This window comes from Paralichthys olivaceus, chromosome 6 (assembly GCF_024713975.1).
Source record: "Paralichthys olivaceus isolate ysfri-2021 chromosome 6, ASM2471397v2, whole genome shotgun sequence".
Classification (NCBI taxonomy): domain Eukaryota; kingdom Metazoa; phylum Chordata; class Actinopteri; order Pleuronectiformes; family Paralichthyidae; genus Paralichthys; species Paralichthys olivaceus.
The window spans coordinates 7033863-7052684 of NC_091098.1; the positions used below are offsets into that span (position 1 = coordinate 7033863).

At 39.3% G+C, this 18822-nt stretch overlaps 1 protein-coding gene across 4 annotated transcripts in view; it reads right to left on the minus strand.

Annotated features, from left to right (window-relative positions):
• The window catches only part of chchd6a (coiled-coil-helix-coiled-coil-helix domain containing 6a), a 69252-nt gene that overhangs the window by 35589 nt on the left and 14841 nt on the right, over positions 1–18822 (minus strand). For 2 of the 4 annotated variants that reach the window (XM_020088954.2, XM_069526229.1), the window contains exons 5-7: positions 9961–9984; positions 7593–7676; positions 832–902 (exon numbers count right to left, since the gene is read on the minus strand). In XM_020088954.2, coding sequence (XP_019944513.2) covers positions 832–902; positions 7593–7676; positions 9961–9984 — 179 coding nt within the window. The remainder of the gene's footprint in view (positions 1–831; positions 903–7592; positions 7677–9960; positions 9985–18822) is intronic. The other 2 variants (XM_069526230.1, XM_020088955.2) reach the window with 1 other exon arrangement.

Consider the following 18822-nt stretch of genomic DNA (forward strand, 5'->3'; position numbering starts at 1 on the left):
CATTAAATTACTGCCAATAGTTCCTTTTACCTAAATCTTACACACTGGACCTTTAAATGGTGCTGCTAATGCTAAATTTAATAATTTTGTTGTTTTTTTCTCAAACCTGCATGTTTTTCTTACTGCTCATCTCTTTTCCCATTGGCCCTTTTTTTTCTGCAATGTTGATACAAATTCAAAGTTGTAGACATAACAGCATAAGAAAAACACTTCACTAAAACTTCAGTGACAAGAAGTTGGCCACAAGCTGAAGTCTCCCTTCAGGGATATGGACACACCGAAGGACATCAACAAGTATAGTTTGTCCTCTGGCATCTTTTTTAGCTAGCTGTATTCTTGTCCTTTAAAAGCACTGTTACTGGTGTGACACAAATTTAACAGCAAGTAGAGGCCTGGTCTCCAATGTGAATTACAGCTGTGTGTCTTACAGACTGCAGTGGCAATAATTAGGTACCTTTTCCCAGGCTATGGCTCATTACAAGTCCACAGTGGGAGGCGAGGATGGGGAAATAGGGTATTGTTAAATTTAGCTTAATTAAAGCAGCCAATTAAAACACTTATCACATTAGTCAGGTTTGCTCAAGAGATTGTATGCATTTAACTGGTTAAGAGATGAGGAAAAGTGCAGATCACTATCAATCGCAGCTTATTATTCTGCTGTTGCATGCTCATGTAAATGTGCGAGTTGGTGGGTGCGTGTCAGAGGCTCCGGGGAATAATATCTCCTTACGTTAGGAACTGCAAATTAGCTTGGGAGTGTGTGTGTGTGTGCATGTGTGTGTGTGTGTGTGTGTTTGTGTGTGTGCGTGTGTGTGTGTGCACGTGTCTCACCTCACGTTTTCTTCACTCTTGGAGGCAGCTTGGTGGAATTGGTCCTTGCTCTGTTCGTATCTTTCCAGATTCTAGACATAGGAAAACACAAGAAGACAAACAGGAAGCATTAGTTGAGCTCTTTCCTTTAGTTTTTGAAGTTTGATTTTTTTTATTTTCTAAACAGATGTGCATTTAAATGGACAAAGGCTTTTGGAGGCTTTTTTTTGTCATGAAGTATTAATTCATTTTTGTTCAAAGCATATTCAGTGATCATCAAGACTAGAAAAATGGGTTTTGAATACAGACCATTAAGTGCTACATTTTGGCAAGTCAAATGGTTTCCCTTCGTTTTCTGGTCTTTATGCTCTGCTAATGATATGCTTCTCTGTTTACCGATATTGGATATCTCCTGATCTAAGTTAAACCAAGAACAACAAGTAGTTTCCAAAATGTCTACAGAACTAATCCTTTTAACTTCTGGAAAACTGACATTTTTTTTCAACAGCATAACTTTAAAGATAATATACCATTAAATTCATCACAATGTTCTGTGGATACCCACCCTTTTGACTCTTGCCTTATTTTAATTGTGATTTGATGTTCGTTTACTCTGAATATTGTCTACACACATGACCAAATAATATGTTCCCAGTCTTTCCCTCTTTTGTAGCACCATCCTTTTCTGTCTTGTCTTTCTCTTTTCCATTTTCTGCTTTTCAGAGTTACAACTCAGAATTTATTGTATTTTATTTAGTTATATTTTATTATATTTATAGTTTTTTTTTTTTACTTTACAACAGACAATATTAGAACAGTATGAACAAAAGTAGCATTGTTGTATTTCCATCCCAAGGATGTTTTTTGTTCAGTCTCCTCTGGCAAAACTAAAGCTCAGCAATAATGACTTACACATTACTCATACATTTTTTAAGAAACTGTGATTTCTGAGTTTGCAGCCCAGAGAGCACCAACCCCAAACAAGCAGGCAGTGGTATTATGATAAAACAAGCAGCTAATCCCCAACAACTGCAGCCTCTCTTGTGCTGATCCTCCGAGCTTAGGCCTTCCAGCCCCGAGTATCCCAACCAAATATTTAACCAGCAAACTGTACCAGCTGGGGAGGGAAGGGTTACTGGGGAAGAAAAGCGAAAAAGCTGCATGGGGGGTCAGAGAAGAATAACAGTGAAGCAGCAGAAGGCTTCAAGGTAAGAGGGAAAAGATAGAGGGGGGCAGATTTGTGAACTGGCATTTACAAGCAACAATCATTCGCCTTGACAATTCAGGTACAATAGTTGAACTGACTGTGACTCAAACACAGATTTACATGATATCTTAAAATGTGGCAGAGTCACGCATTAACAATGTGATGACTTTCAATAATGAAAAATGAACAGCTGAATGCTTTCATTTTATTTTCAAGTTAGAAATTAGTCTTTGATGTAAAGGATTAATGAGATCCAATGTCTCCCATTAACAGTCAGAACACTGAGTCATGCTGGATCCACGGAAATTTATTTCCTTTACTTTTCCTGGAGGTTTGCCAAAGGATTGAATACACTTCTGGTTGAGTCACATACAAACACGGAGCCACGGAAACAAGACGTGGAAGTGCAGATTCTCGGCAGAGGCTGCTCAGTGATCAGAGGACGAAACATTTCTTACAGGTGGGGACAACACAGCTTTTTTGAAATGTATAGATCATTTTAAACAATATTGTCTTTTTTCTACACATTTTCTCCAAGAATTCAGTTTACAGTTCTTGACAAAATCAGACAAATGTCATCAGATTAACATCTATTTTCGGCGACAACACAGATTTCCCCTTCTGCATTTGAATGGCCACCAGAACTGTTTACATCTCTGCACCTTATGCATGAGCATTAAAATCCCACACAGACTTTGCCTCAGTTCACCTTTAATTAGTGCTTTTTTAATATTATCATCCCCCTGGTCAGATGCTACATTAAACTTTAGCACGTACAGGGTTGGTGATACTGCATATACTGGCTAGACACGTCTCTGGTCAAATTAACAAAACTGTTTGTACATTAAATCTACCACCAACAGAAATGCAACCCCAATGCAAATAAAATGAAATGTGAAAAAATTGATAATAATGGAATTTACTAATTAAAGTCAATTGTTTTTTCAGATTTTGATAAGGTGTTTTTTTAATAAGTCGGTGCAGCTGGCTGCCAAACAAAGCTTTGTTCAGGCACTATTTCCCCCATCTCTACCTCGTCACATTGCCAGACTATAAATCCTTGTGTTACCTTGCGCATGGTCTAAAGCACACCACACATCCTATTTGCATAAAGGAGTTAGGGTTAGGTGGTACAGTTGAAGTGTGCTGTTTTACTGTGCAGTTTATATCTTTGAAAATGGCGTGTGTTGCCCCTACATATTTTGTTTATATAGAGTCCATCTAGCCTCAGATGAATTTATGCACACCTTGTCAAAAAGACCATAAAGAGATAAATCATAGAGACAGACTGACAGTGAACAGGGGAAGAAAGTGTTGCTCGCTGAGAAAATACAATAAACCCTGTCACTGAATCGAGGTTGGACACATTTTACTACTGTTAGACAACTGTGTTATTAACATCCATCAGTGTTGCCTGTGTTATTAGTGTTTTCTTTTTTCTGAATATAAGAAGGTATACTTAACACACGTGCACACACACACACGTTTGTTCACACACATCAGGATCAGTTCATATAAAGTATAAAGTATCAGTCTTACACAGAAAAATGAATTTCCCTTTAGTATGAATTATCCTTTTTACCTCACTCATGGGGACAAATTAAAAGGAGTGGGAGCATTGGTTGCCATAGTGACATGAATTAAGGGGTGTTTGCAGAATTTCTGATCCAGCTGTCATCTGCCATGTTTATACTACTTTTACACTGGCACTGAACTGACAGAAAATTTCATCCTCTACTTTTCTATTTTTTTTTTCTAAAAGCCTTTTAGTCCTTAACCTGCATATCCTTGAATCTGTATTCCACCAGTCGCTGTTCATCATCCTTTATGATGACCTATACCCACGCATACAACAAAAATTCTATTAGATACAAATATAAATGAAATGTAGATATTTCATTAACATCTTAAAACCACTTCCCTCTAGTATTATAGTAATTCCATATTAGCTGAGGTGTATCTGCCACCAGTCCCATCCTCCTCAGTATCAAACTCTATACCCATGTGTGCATTCCTAGAGTGAACAATTTATTTTTAAGGGATTGTTTGGCTCTATTATATATTTTGATATAAGCCTACAACAATAAAAGCACTGACTTTGGATCTAAAAATACAGAAATATTTAAAAATACAATTAAAAAACCCATTTAGTGAAAGAGGAAAAGTAAAAGCATTTCAACAACATTTATACCAACACCTTCAGAGGATCTGACAAAATTAGTTTTCATATTTCTCTGTCTCACAGTGCATGCATTTCCCCGCCACATATTCTAATTGATTGTAGCTGGATGGATTTCGTGGAGTGTTTACCTCTGTTGAGGAATGTACACAAGCACATTTTTTTCTTCTTAGGCAAAAATAATGAGGTGACTGGAACCTTAGCCACAACTTTGCAATGTTTAGAAACATTAATTTATTATAAAACTCATATCTTCATCTCCAGATGGGTGTAGCCTCACTGGAAAAATTGTTAGCAAACTAAACTAATAAGCTGATTCGAAGCCCTCGCTGCAGCATATTGAGAAGCTTTTCACAGGATGAAAGCATTAAACTTTGACTCTACATAGACCCCAGAGTGTATTCATTTCCATAAGAAAGTGCAACACAGAAGGAAAGTTGTTTTTTAATACAGCATTTTATAAAAATCACTCTCTGATCACAGAGCCAATCTGACTCATGAGATACACGAACAGCATGTTGTCAATATGTGTGTTTAAGTTCATATATATATATATATATATATACACATATATACACATACATACAGTATGTTGTACGTATATAAATGTACATAATTCTGTATAGATTTTGAGGTGAAGACCTGATTATAGTTTATTATTAGTCACCAGGAAATGTAATTTTAGAAGCAGTGTATTTGTGTGTGCATGAGTGCGCGTGTCTGTGCATCCGAGCCTGCGTGCGTGCGTAACCCTAACCCCCTATCAAGCAGCCTGTCCGACTCAGAGGAGGATTATTATCTCCTTCTGTACACTCTAATTCCACCTGTTTCAAACTATACTCCACTATAATAGATAATGTGTGAGTGTGAGAGAGAGAGATTGACAGCCAGTAAGAAGAGGGAGCGAGACAAAGAAAGACATACTCTGTAACATCATACTAGTGTGTATAAGCCACTTTTAAACTGATGAGAATTGAGAACGTCTGTGTAGTTTTTTAAAGTAAATAATTTTTTTAAGTAGGCGTTTATCCTGAGTGTCTGTTCTGAGGTATAGGCTGCAAAAAAATCAGTCTTACTCCCCAGTGCATATTGAGAATGGGTCTAATGTCATGACACTTTGCTACATCTCCACCCAGTAGGTATATTAATGCAATAAGTGGGATAACATAAACAAAAACCTAGCTCTGTTTTTTGTTCAGTTTAGATGAGCAGTTTGAGAAAACCAAATCTCAAGCGCTGAGAACATTTTGAGAAGTCAAGCAGACTAAAACCACAGCAATGCAGTCTGCAAACACACTGAGCCCCTCAGATACACACACAAACTCCCAAATATACATGTACAGCACACATGCAGCTGAATATACAGTATGCATGCAAAACACGTCTCTGATGCACACACACACACACACACACACACACACACACACACACACACACACACACACACACACACACACTGTGCTCTGTAAACAAACATCCTAAGCTCAGCAGCAAATACAGCTTGTGCCACTCGTATGCCAGCCTGCCAGTCTACTGCTCCCTCTGCAAACCCAACCTGTTACTAATGAGACCAACACAAATAGCCGGGCAGCTGACACCAAGACCTGTGTGTGTGTGTGTGTGTGTGTTTAAAATGTGTGTAGAGACAATTTACCAGGGTAATAAATGGGCTGACTGTGTGGTAATTAGAATACAGATTTTGTGCTATTGTGATGTAAGCCAGTGGGTGTTTGACTATTATTTAAGTTAGACATCGACAGAAAGAAAATAATACTTACAGAACAGGGAGAAAGAAAGAAAGACGAAGCAAAAGAAAGAAAGTGAGAGAGAAAGAAAAAAGTCTTCAGCAGAGCCTAACAGGACAGGATTGGACATGCCTAGTTTCAAAAAGCCAAAACTTCAGATTTAACCGAACAGAGAAAAGCCTGTTGCTCGAGTCAGTGACTCTATCCGCTTATTGTGGCTTATGGCAGATTCACTAAACGTAACTTCTACTCACATGAGCATATACACACAGATTTAAACCATCAAAGCCAATCCCAAACTTGGTTGGACATTTTCTGTCATTCACGCCTTGTTTCCACATCTCTGTGTTTATATGTGAGTCAACTGGAAGTGTATTCAATCCTATATCAACCTTAAGGATCTCTGATGTGATGCCAACTCCTCCTCCTTTTTATTGTCCGCAATTTACTTACATGCAAAACATAAAAATGAAAACCAGTAGCCTACAGCCAGTTAAACACACATTTTGTTTAATAAAAGAAAGAATTGAAGTTAAAGAGATGTGGGAAAGTTCTGTATTATTTTCACATTCAATCATTTATTTGTGTATATCAATAGATATATTGATCAAAATAAACAAAGTACATTAACCAGCAAACTTTGAGCAAAGATTTCTGTCCTGATCCAGAAAAAACAGTGTTTTTTCAAAACATGAAGAAATAACAGTGACTGAGTATGACATCAGCTGTAAGTTGATGGTCCACAGGGGGCAACTGTAACTGTAGTAATGACACTCTAATGTCACAGTTGCCCCATGTGATGCCCTCTGATGCCAACACTCCCTCCACCCCTGGGACAGGCTTGAATTAGGCAATGGTAAACAGAACATAATACTGCAATTTGACACATAATGTCCAGTAAAGGTCTTCTCCATAGGAGAACCAGAGGAGTGCTTCTCCCCAGAGAGCCTGTGTAAAGGTCCTTCTTGTGTGGCGCCTGGTGAGGCTGAGACCTAACTCGAGACGAACAGCTTCCACACCTTTCTGCCTTGTAAATGTCAGACAGGTGGATGAAAGAGAATGAAAGGGCTTCTAAGGGCTCTCAGGAGATGCTCAGCCTGGATCAAATTCTCAGCTTTTTCGACAGATTTTGTCCAGACTGCACTTGCTGTCTTACTCTGTTGCAGCTTGTTTTAATTTACTTTAGACTTGTGCTTCAGTACGAACACCCACTGCACCCACTGTATTAGCACTGCGTTCAAACATGGCACATACAGCGTCCAGGGTAATATTACTTTAATACCAAAGATACTAGTATCATGTCCCATCTGAAAGGGTTTCTGTTAGAGTCAAACACCATCTTAATCTTGTAATTGTACTTTAATAGTGCATCTAAGTGTCAGACCTGTGTGTTTCAGCAGACTTACAACACAGATCATCTATAGATGTTTCCTCTCCGTCACAGATCTTGAGGAGAGTTATTGCATGTGTGTGTGTCTATTTTTTTGTGATTGTACATCAGTGTATGAGATGTTTAATATATGTATATACATACAGTATACGTGTCAGCATCTACAGCTTTGTCTTCTCTGGGAGTCTGTGAAAGCATCTAATGAAGTCTTTCCAAGTGTTTGTCTGTGTGCATGTGTTTGTGTTTGTGTAAATGTTGTACCCTCTTCTCCAGTTGTGCCAGCTGTTCCTTGTAGAAGGCATCCAGCGCTGTGAGCTGTGCATCTTTCTTCTGTAGCTGCAGAGTCTGCAAGATGACACACACACACACACACACACACACACACACACACACACACACACACACACACACACACACACACAGGGGTAACATGTTTATTCTGTACATTTTCAAGTTTATTGGAAAGTAGTTCTTACAAACCTTCAAATAGAAACACGGGACTCTGACAGATGATATAATAAGACTATGTATGTTATAATAAGAATATTATGTTATGCTATGCAACCTTAAAATATAGTCATACTATAGAGTTGTGGTTTATATATTATATGTTTAGTATAGTTTATAGTTTCATATGATGTACAGAACAGTAACCTAGTTTAGTAAAACTGAACCATCGAATTATTAATCCATGGTAACCGTGAGCGTCACCATTCAGAGACACCCCGACTACACCTGAAGATTGTGGGTAGTGAAGTACTTGTCTTTGACATCACTTAAAACATGTGTTTCTTAAAACACAAGTCTACATTGGATGGTTACAATATTATGGCTGATAATTATGAAAATGCAAGATTTTTACTTCCGGGACCACAAAATTCAACTCTGGTCCAAGTTGTACTCCAACTTATAGTGATGTTATATTGTTAATGGAAAAAATCAATTTACTTTACTTCCAGAGCCAGAACCAAGGTCAACCAAAAGACAAGAACGAAATAATTTATATGCGTCTATGTTAAATTGATATCATACATAGTGAGTATAAATTTAAGATCACTTCTGCTTATCAATGTTAATATGTAATTTCCTACATACAGAAGGAAACACACAGTTCTCACACACCAGTGTTAAAGTCCAAAATACTGAATATTCATGCAACCCAACGAAAGCATTTTTTAAGCACTGATGCTGCAATTACATTCTTGTACATGCTAGTAAGCTACCCAAAGACATCCAAGCATGTGGGCCAACACACGTTGGGACATACACCCTCTCTCTGTATATATTTGACCATATTGTCTTGAAAGGCCTACGATGTGAAAGATAAAATAAAATTCCATGAAAAGCCCCAAGCTTCAAATTACAGCTCTTTGAAAATCTTCAATTTTCACCTGCCTCTCTATCCACCCACCCATTCATTCATCGATCTCAACTTATCCATTGTGTCCCTGCTTGCGCCAGCACAGAAAAATCACGCCAGAACCCCAGCACACTACACATCTGATTATTTTCAGGTAGTTCAAAAGCACCGAAGATGGAATACATACTCGTATGTTCACAAAAACATTCCCATGCACAAACAGGCTCATGAATACACATGCAAACCCACAAAATAAAAAAACCACTGACAGAGCGACAGGAGGAAATAAAAACAGGAGGGGGATACACAACAGTGAGTGAAGTGAAACAGAGAAAGCAAAACAAGGTTTGGAAAGAAAAGACAAGCTGCTTTCAGAAAACGTTTTCAGAACTTTTCCTGCCTGCGCCAGCGTAGAATGTCAGAATGTCTGCATGAGCCCGTGTGAGAAAAGAGCAGGAAAATGTCCAGAAAATGTACGAGCGAGCGAGCGGGTACATGTGTTGATGTTTCAAATATGTGACGGATGCAAAACTGGAAGAGTACAAATATCTGATGAATAAAAAGAGGCGTTAACACGTAGGAGTTGCCAATGAAGATGTCAAATTGGAAAGACGAAGACATCCAAGACCTGTTGGTGATAAAAGCCAACACCTTGAAAAGTTGATGCAGTGCTAAAACTGTACTTTTTACAGTGGAATTTATATGTAATGTCCTACCTCAGGCATGATCTACACAGACCCCACTCCTTGCTCCAAACATTTTTTTGTTGCTGTTGCAAACTCTGGAAAATATCCAGACAATTTTCGATCAAGATAAAAGTCAAAGTGGGATCATGTAAAACGTAAGATAGAAAGTGGAACTTTATTTTAAATGAAACCTCTTGACTTTATTAAAGAGTCAGTTTTCATTTAGTTAGCATTTTATTAAATAACCTCAATTAATGAAGTAGTAAATTAGTAACTGGATTGCTGGTGTAGAGGATATTAGCACTCAAGACATGCATGATGTTCACATTTTTTAGGGAGGATGGAGGTGTTCAATATGATTTCTATTTAGTCAAGTCTCCAAAAACTAAAATTTTGAGTCTTTTTACCTCTTCAACAGTCAAGGGCTCCAGTTTACTAGAAATAATTGAAAATGAATTCCACTTCTTTAAAGTGATTCTTAGCCAGTGCAAAGAGACAATGGGGAAATAAAAAAACTGCAATGGTTTGAACGCAGCAGAAATGGAGTGGAGAGAAGAAATTTGTAAATAGTGGCGAAACTTACCATCACCTCTATCTCATCTGTTGACTAGAGAGGTTGGGAAATGGAAAGTAAAAAGAGAAAGAGCAGCGGGGGCAGATAAACAAAGCAGAGTTAGGAAGGAAAGATAAAGAAAGAGGGAGCATGAAGCACAAACTGAGATACAGCTTCAATATAACACAGTGTTACGCAAACAAAAAACTAAAATACTTGAAATTAGTCAAAATATTAGGTTCTCATATCGATCCATCCATTATCTATCTTATCCCTTGAGGATTGTGGGTGGAGCTGGCATCGGGCAAGGGGCGGGTTACACCCTGGTTGTTGCCAGCATATCAGACCAAAGTGCATGTCTTTGGACTGTTGAAGGAAGATGGCGTACCCACAGAGAACACAAGGTGAACATGCAAAAACAGAAAGACCCCGGCTGAACTGCGATTCGAACCTTCTCGCTGTGAGGTGACAGCACTGATCAATGCACCATGGTGCCACTTACATTATTATTCAACCCCAGAAAACCTTCTTTCTGAAGCAAGAAGCTCAAACTCTCAACTCTCAACCTCAGAAAAAAATTAGGTTATGTATGTGCCTCAGAAATAAAGTGGGTAAAACATCAAATTGGCTTTAATGAAATAATATTTTCTGATATATCACACATGCTATTTTAATAATTATAATTTACACTTCCCTTATGCAATGAAGTTGTGCCTTGTGAAACAGAACGACAGTTAGCCTGCAGCATATTAGCACTGTCACATCATTCCCTAGGTTATAAACTAAAGTATAACCATGAGGCAAACTTCATGTAACTTTGAGCAAACAGAATCTGGTTCATAGAGTTAATTTTGGCACCAGATGGGTATATTGACACACTGGAAACCTGACATGGAGAAAGTTTGAATAATAACTGTAACGTATCTCTGTGATTGACAGGCTGTCAGACAGTGACTGAACTAAACTAATGTACTAGATCGCATGCATCTGTTACACCCGGCAAATTAATGCCAATCAATACTTTCGAAGCACTCACTTGTCCCCAGATCTGAATAACAGCACTGTGGCACTGAAAGCAGCATCAGTAAAGAAAAAGCTGAGGTGAAGAGAGTCTACACACACAACCACAAACAGAGGGAGGAAGATTCATCATAATTATCAGGGCTGCTGAACGCCAAATCAAATCAGAGCCGATCGTCTGTGTTTCATAAACAGACTTTAACCGAGGAGAGACGGAGAGCGAGGGGGCTCCTGGTTCTGATGTGAGAGATACATGCCCTGTGAGCTGAAAAGCTGCAGCTGGTGCATGTTAATGCAGGTGGGAAGAGGAACTGAAACTGTTCATGTGTTCATTTTATGTCAGACAAGTATCTGTTTGGCAGGGATTAAGCAGAAACAGAATGGATTTAATTAAAAAAACACAGCTCTCCTTCCTATCTGTGTCTCTCTCCGTGTCGGCCCTGTTTTAATTTGTAGTCGGAGAAGAAACTGCAAGTGAATCAGATGACTCCTCTGGTGTCCCTCCAGGGACCTCGGAGTCTATGGTAGATAATAGCCAGCCAGGCGTGACTTTATACACAACACACCACACCACACCCACATCAAGGCACATTCAAAGGAACACATGCACACAGAGGATGGCTGAGGCTTCTATGCTTATCCTTGTTTGGTCTGTCTCTCTTTTGGGACGCCTGAGAGTGTCAGTCATTCATTTAGTCTTTTTGTATTATTGTACTATTGAGTGTTATCTGTTTTCACGTGTACCTGCTTTAAAGTAGCATTATCACTTCATGAAACAAACAGTCCCCCAGTATATTTCAAATGACCTTTTAGACTGGCATAGTGGTGGCGCCATATTGAGGGCTCCAGCAAAACAAACAGCCATTTGATAAAGAAGTTGTATTTAACTGACATCACACCCATAGACTATATAAGGATAGATAACACGACAGATTCCAAAAGTGAAGCCAATACATGTAGATTGCCCCCTGGTGGGTGGCTGCAGTGTAGGTCACAAAGCCTGCTTCCTTTAGGTTAGCCAAGTTGCGATCCAGGGGCCCGTCGGCTGTTGTCTAACTACAAATTAGCTACTGGGGGAAACGGACAATATTTTGGGGCTTTTGTTATAAACAGCGAGAAGGCTAACATCCACAAAATGTTGTCCCTCCCCTACAGATCCTGCACATAAAGATGCAGAATCTGTTTAAAGAGGTTAGCAAAAGTGTAGCCAAACTTAAAAATTCAACATACACAGAAAAATTTCACCAAAGATGTCATTATTTTTGCCAAGGAGGTTACATTTTCAGTACCATTGACTGTTGGTCTGCTCATGGATTACTCACAAACTACGAAACTCAATTCCATCAAATTTTGTGGAGCTCTGGACATGGATTTGTCTGAATCAACATGTGATAAAGGTTCCATTGACAGTTTTTGGTGCTGTTACACAAGCAGCGGTTATGACCTATGCATGCAGGACTCCCTTACATGTTAGCCTTTAGCTCATCATGCCATAATAACCTCAGAGAACTGCTAGCTCCTACACTTTTTGATTTTATTAAGAAAACCAAACTTTTCAAAAATTAAATATGGTGTAAACACAAGAACTTTAACTTGAGGTGGATGAGTCCTTGGGTAAATGTTTGATTTAAATCAGTAAACATAGGATGTAGGACGAAAGAATAGCTGAGGAAGATAATAAAAGTTCATCATGTAATCAATACAAGCTGTACCACAGTGTGAAATAACAGGGATATTAAGCAATGTGATGTTGCACGTACATAAAAGAGCTGCTCCTTTTACTCAGTGCATAAAAAAAATCAATTATTAAATATACTGTAGGCTTAAAAGGAATATCTAGATAACTTCTGACAATGTATATCAGAGTACTAATTTGCTCTGATCTCACATGCAAACTCAAACTGACTTATGTATTTAAGAAGAGATTTACAATGTTTCCCTCTGTTTAAAGAAATTATGATTTTCACATAGGACATCAATTTTATTTTCCCCTGGCAATTTAAAAAAAATGCTCCAAAAATATCCTAAAATTGATTAAAGTGACAACAATAAAATTACTTCATCTGGTTGAGAGGAAGAAATCGAAAAGATTGTCGATTCAGAAAACAGGGAAAACTAATTCTCAACAGATGTAAACAAGTGCAGAAAAATAACCCCGACTTATAATAAGGTGCATAGTTGAATATGGCAGATGCTGGCTGGTTATTGTATATCATTCCTGCCTGGGCACCTTCTGCATATGAAACCATACTCGCACACAGCTTGAAGTGCGAAGCATCTAAAACGTGTTAATGTGTGAGACAGAATAAACAAGACAGAGCAATTTGTGGTGAAAGAAATGAGAGACAAGTTGACAAATGGGGAAAAGAAGAAAATGAAAAAAAGAAAATCAGGGCAAGAATGAGTGAGCAAGCAGAGTCTCTGTTGTTTAAACATCTTACATCGAAAAAGAAATCTCGCAGAGACGTTCCTATTATCTGTGATCAGTTTGCTTTGTTGACTGGAGTTACTTTTAAGAAATAAGGAACAGCATAAACAACAATCTAGAAGTATCCATCTTTAGTGTGCATGCCAAATGGACTGAAGGGGTCTGAGCCAAGGAAACAACCAACAGAGACTGCCAACCTTAGACCTGACAGCCCTGTCGTCAGGGTAAAACTCTCATGACAGTGGGAACATTTTCAGAGCCAGAGAGACTACACCCGACCCCCACAACCTGCTGCTGATCATACCTGGATTTCTACCTCTAGAAATAAAAGGCTGTTTGAGAAAGTGGAGTCAAGACACGCCTGTTATAACAATCACAAACATGTCAAACATTTGTCACTTATTTGCCTGAACAAACCCACTTAACCCATGACAGTCACGACAACAATAATTTAAACAAGGATAGTGAGGGATACACACACACACACACACACACACACACACACACACACACACACACACACACACAGAATGAACGAGTGGAGACACTGCAGTGGACACAGCGAACCAGGCAATTACAACATAAGTTGACGAAAGCCACGCTCGTTACTGTCGGTGCAATAAAAAGAAAAGGCCAATGAAGCACTTCATCAAACCACCTGTTCAACAAACATGTAAAAGTTGTTTCACACGACCACAGAGTTCTGGTTAAGCTAATAGGACACGTATTAGTTATGGAGAAGATAAAACAACAGCAATTCACTATAGTCACTATAATTTTTTCCCAAAAATGTATAGAGGTTTATAGAGGGGCTGGCAAGTCCATCTAATAAAACGTCCCACTGAGAGAATACACTGGGAAAATGTCACAGTAAGTAAGTGGGCGTGTTGATGACACATGACAGCACGGGACTGATGCAAAACTGGAAGAATATACATATTTTAAGAAGACAGAGGTACCATACACATAAAAAGACATAGAGCAGACATGTCAAACTCACTTCCGGCCCGTGGTGCAATTATATCCAGCCCGCGATAAAATATCATATGTGAGGATGCCCAACTTTTGTGTGTGAAAAAAAAGCTCCATAAGTCGAGCCAGAGTGCCGGAATGCCCGGCTAGACGCATGCGGAATGAGCGCCCCTCCTCCCCCGCCGAGTATTTGGTGTTAGTAAATTATTTTTCCAGTGTTCCAGACATCCCAGTGCCTGTGTGCTGCTGTCTGTGCCCCGCCAAGTTCGCCCACACGCTTTTCTCTGTGATGAAGATGAACGAAAACCCACACAGGAGTCGTCTCAGTGATGCACCTTCACTCCATCTTGAGGGTTTCCACAGCACAGAACCTAACGCCAAACATTAATGAACTGGCAGCCAAGAAAAGATGCCAAACATCTGGCTCTGGCACATGTAAATAAAAGAAAAATGTAGCCTACCTAAATATGTTTTCTTTTTGCACGTTGTCCAATATCCCGTCTATCCTGTTTAATAAATGTTGACCCTGTTTGGCCCTCGTAGTCCCAGTTTTTAATTTTGTCCCTGTCTGTGATTGAGTTTCACACCCCTGACATAGAGGAAGATGTCAACTTAGAAAGACAATGAAATTTGAGAGCTTTGACGATTAGGGCTGTTACCAGTGTTGATGTACTGTAAACAAAAACACAGCACAATAATCTGTCTCATGTATGTTCTACCCACCCTCGCCCTAATGTTCAGGACGTTTTCCTGTTGTTGTGAAAGCATCTGACTCGGACAATCTCCTGCTGCATTGTTCATACGTTAAAGCAACATTTTATGGGAGTCATGTCTGAAAACAGCTTAATTTTGCCAACTTATTTACTGTCAGAGACAAAACAACCTATTTCAGTAAAGCTGAGCCACAATCAATTTCTGCTGATTCAAATGTTGTTGCTGTACTTTTCCATCTTATCGATATATTTGGCTCTGTCAGAATATGACAATTCTGTGAAATGAGTGGCATACTGTTTTACTCCTGCTTTGACCGTTCTTTATGTCATCTTTGTCCATCTTTGGCCCCAGCTGTCTACATGTCTCACTGCCAGATGCACCATGGCGTGGACCAAACACCAAAACTGACATGTGGGTTTCGATCTGCTGCCAAGAGATCTTGTTTTGATTTTCCACAAACTGTCTGTGTAGTGCTGATGAAACGGTTAAGTCATCAAAGCTGTACAATGAATGAGTTTCCTGAAAGCTGAATTATCTTATATAAACAGGGATGCATTATTAGAATTGGACATTGAAGGAAAATTAGTCACCGTGCAGCATAAAAAAGATTTCTAGATTTCAAGTTCCACCTTTTGCCAAGCTCTGGCAAAGTATAACAAATATAAAACCTCTGTGGAAGAAAAGTTGATAATATAACCAGGGATAATTGAGCTAGTCTGCAGTTTATCATGCCCCTGCAAACACTGTCATGGTCTATGGAAAACATGAATTGTTTTAGTAGCAGTCCCCATCTGTACATCTTAATACATCCAGGTAGGGACGCATATATGAATTAAATTTTCCCACCGGGTAATAAACTCCTGACAACACTGGTGCTACCGATTACAGCAGACATTTGACAAGAGAAGAGTGGGTTAAATGTCACTGTGGGTAGCTTTAATCTTCTTCTGCTGCACTTGAAACTGTGTGCAGTTTCCCATTAATTACCAAGACTGTGACAGTCCACGTCTCATAATAACATAAAAGATCTTAAAGAAGTTTCGCGCTGCTGCTTCATTGTATAACTTACAGTGCTCTGCACCACTGTCTGTTGCTCACTTGCTGGTTCTCTCTCTGTGAAACACGTTGAACTGTCTGTGACGGTGAGGTGGTGAGGCGGTGAGCCTTCAAAACATCTGGAAGGTTTTTACACAAAATCCTCATCATACTTGTCAGTCAACTCTCCTCATGTCGTGACAAGACTGTCACTTGATGTTTTATTTGATGAATGGGGGCTCAACGGATACACAAACCAAATTTTACATCAATAAAAAGCAGACGGTGGGCAAGTTATGTACTTGGTATGTGAACACTGTAACACAGACAATTATTGAGAAAAGAAAGGAAAGGAAGAAAAAATAAGACTTGTTTGGAAACAAAAAAATCGCATTGGCTGCAATACTTTTTTGATACAGAACAATTCTGTCCATTGTGCTGAGTACATTAAACCGACAAGTAGCAAGAGGTGCCATTTAAAGTCAAGTCTCTTTTGTTTACTCATGATTTAATTGAGATGGTTTTTAATTAATATGGAAAATGTAAGGAGTTTTTATTCAGGCAAAGTTCTTGTATGACTGCCTGTATTAACAGATCATTTGACGATTAGGAATGTTTGCTTCTTATCAAAAAAAAAACTAAAACGAGAAAGATATTGAATAATTACTGAATTGGTCCAGAGACTCAGGTATCATAAAAGCCCTCGATCCATTCAAATAATTCCAGCTGAACCAAACCCAAAATACAAGTTTCAGACACTAAATTATCCCTCATTATTGAACTCGCTTTAAGAAGAACATGTTTCTTTCACAGCCATGTCTTACTGTAGGTTGAGAGACTGTGCTGAAGGGACAACAGATGGTGGCTGGCTGAGCTGCTAGTGTGTCTACTGGGTGGTGATATCAGTGGTGGAAGGCCAACTCCCTGATTCAGTGCAGGAGGAACACATGAAGAGAGCATCCAGGGCGCACCAATGTTAACAGTCCAATGGATGTTGAGAAAACCACATGGGCAGGGAATACTAGTGTTTGGGCTCACAAGTATCTCTGGGACAGACGCGTATAAATATAAACGCATCTCACTCTTCCCCCGTGGGCAGCGTGTGCGCTGTGTTGCCATCTGATAGCAGCAGCAGTCTGTTCTCCCCCTCTCTTTATTTACTCTGCTGCGTTTATTTAACACATAGCTCCCAGCGAGGAAATAAATTAGCACTCAATAATAATCTGACTGATAATTACAGCTAGGCAGCGATTCAGAGGGAGGAGTGGTACTCCTCCGTTTATAGTTTTCCTCCCTTTACGCTGATTGCTTCATCTTTCACGTGATACTCTTTCTTTAATGTTCCCATTTTTTGTTATAAATTACTTTCCTTATAATCATGACATGTTGACTAATGTTCTCAAATGGGGGTCGGTGGCACACTGAGAGGGGGTCTATGAAAAGTTATTTAAATCAACCCCACTATATGGGTTTTCTCTGTTGACTTGATAAAACTATTCTTAAACATGTCTAATATATTTCTAAGACATTTCAGGATCTGTTGTTATCTTGCTTACAAACAAATATACAAACTTAATCTCAGATTTATGCAGAGAAATGATAGGAATCATTTAACTTCTTCTTAAGTTTCAACATCGCAGTTAAGGGGAGGCAGTAGCTCAGTCCATAGCAACTTGGCTTGGGAACCGGAGGGTGGCCGGTTCAAGTTCAGCATGGGCGGCAGTTGGAGAGGTGCTAGTTCACCTCCTGGGCACTGCCGAGGTGCCCTTGAGCAAGGCACTGAACCCCCCAATTGCTCCCCGGGCAACATCCTTCATGGCTGCCCACTGTTCCGTGTGTGGTCACTGTGTGGATTGTGTTCCGTGTGTGCTCCGTTCACACGGATGGGTTAAATACAGAGGTCAAATTCCCCCATGTTTGCATGTTGCATGCTGTGTGTGGGACCAAAAATAGGAATCTTAATCTTAAGTTTTGTGTGGTTAAACCTGAATTGCTTATCTAAAAGAGTCAAACCTGATGCATGAGTCACTGCAGTCAAATCTTTTTTTTGTGACCCATCAAAATAAATCTGTGTTGCATGAAAGAAAAAGTTAAGAAGTCCAGCTTTGATTACAATAAGTATTTTCACAGCTGACAGTTTGACTTGTTCTTGTAGAAAAGGTGCAGGGGTTGATTATGACATGAATATTGAGTGTCTCCGTGAGAAAAGAGTCTGACACCGAGCCAACATGAACAACACCAGGACCCTGAAAATGAAACAGCTTAATGCAATTCAGCCGTCATTCATTTCCTTTACACCTGTGTTTTTCCTACTGTGACATGTCAAGATGTCTACCATGAAAAAATTCAGCTGCTATTTGATATTGACTAAGCTCATGAATCTTTGATGTTAACTCCCCAAAAATAAAATACACCCTCATTTGTAGCAACATCTGGTTTTTTTTGCCAGCAGACATGCTGCTGGGACTTTGAATTGAACATGTCAAGAAGCTTAAACTCTGTAACTGGAATCAAACCCTGCTGAAAAACTACTTGTCGGCTGCCGTGACTGAATTTCATTATCAGCCCGAGTCGGTGTTAGTTTGGAGGCGGCTTGCAGTGGACTGTGAGTGAGGATGAGTTAAGGACCAAAGGAATAGACGGAGGTGTTGAGAATATTGATTTTGCAATAATAAAATGTATGTCCCAGTCCGTTAGGGAAAATTGCGGCACCTCTCATCTTC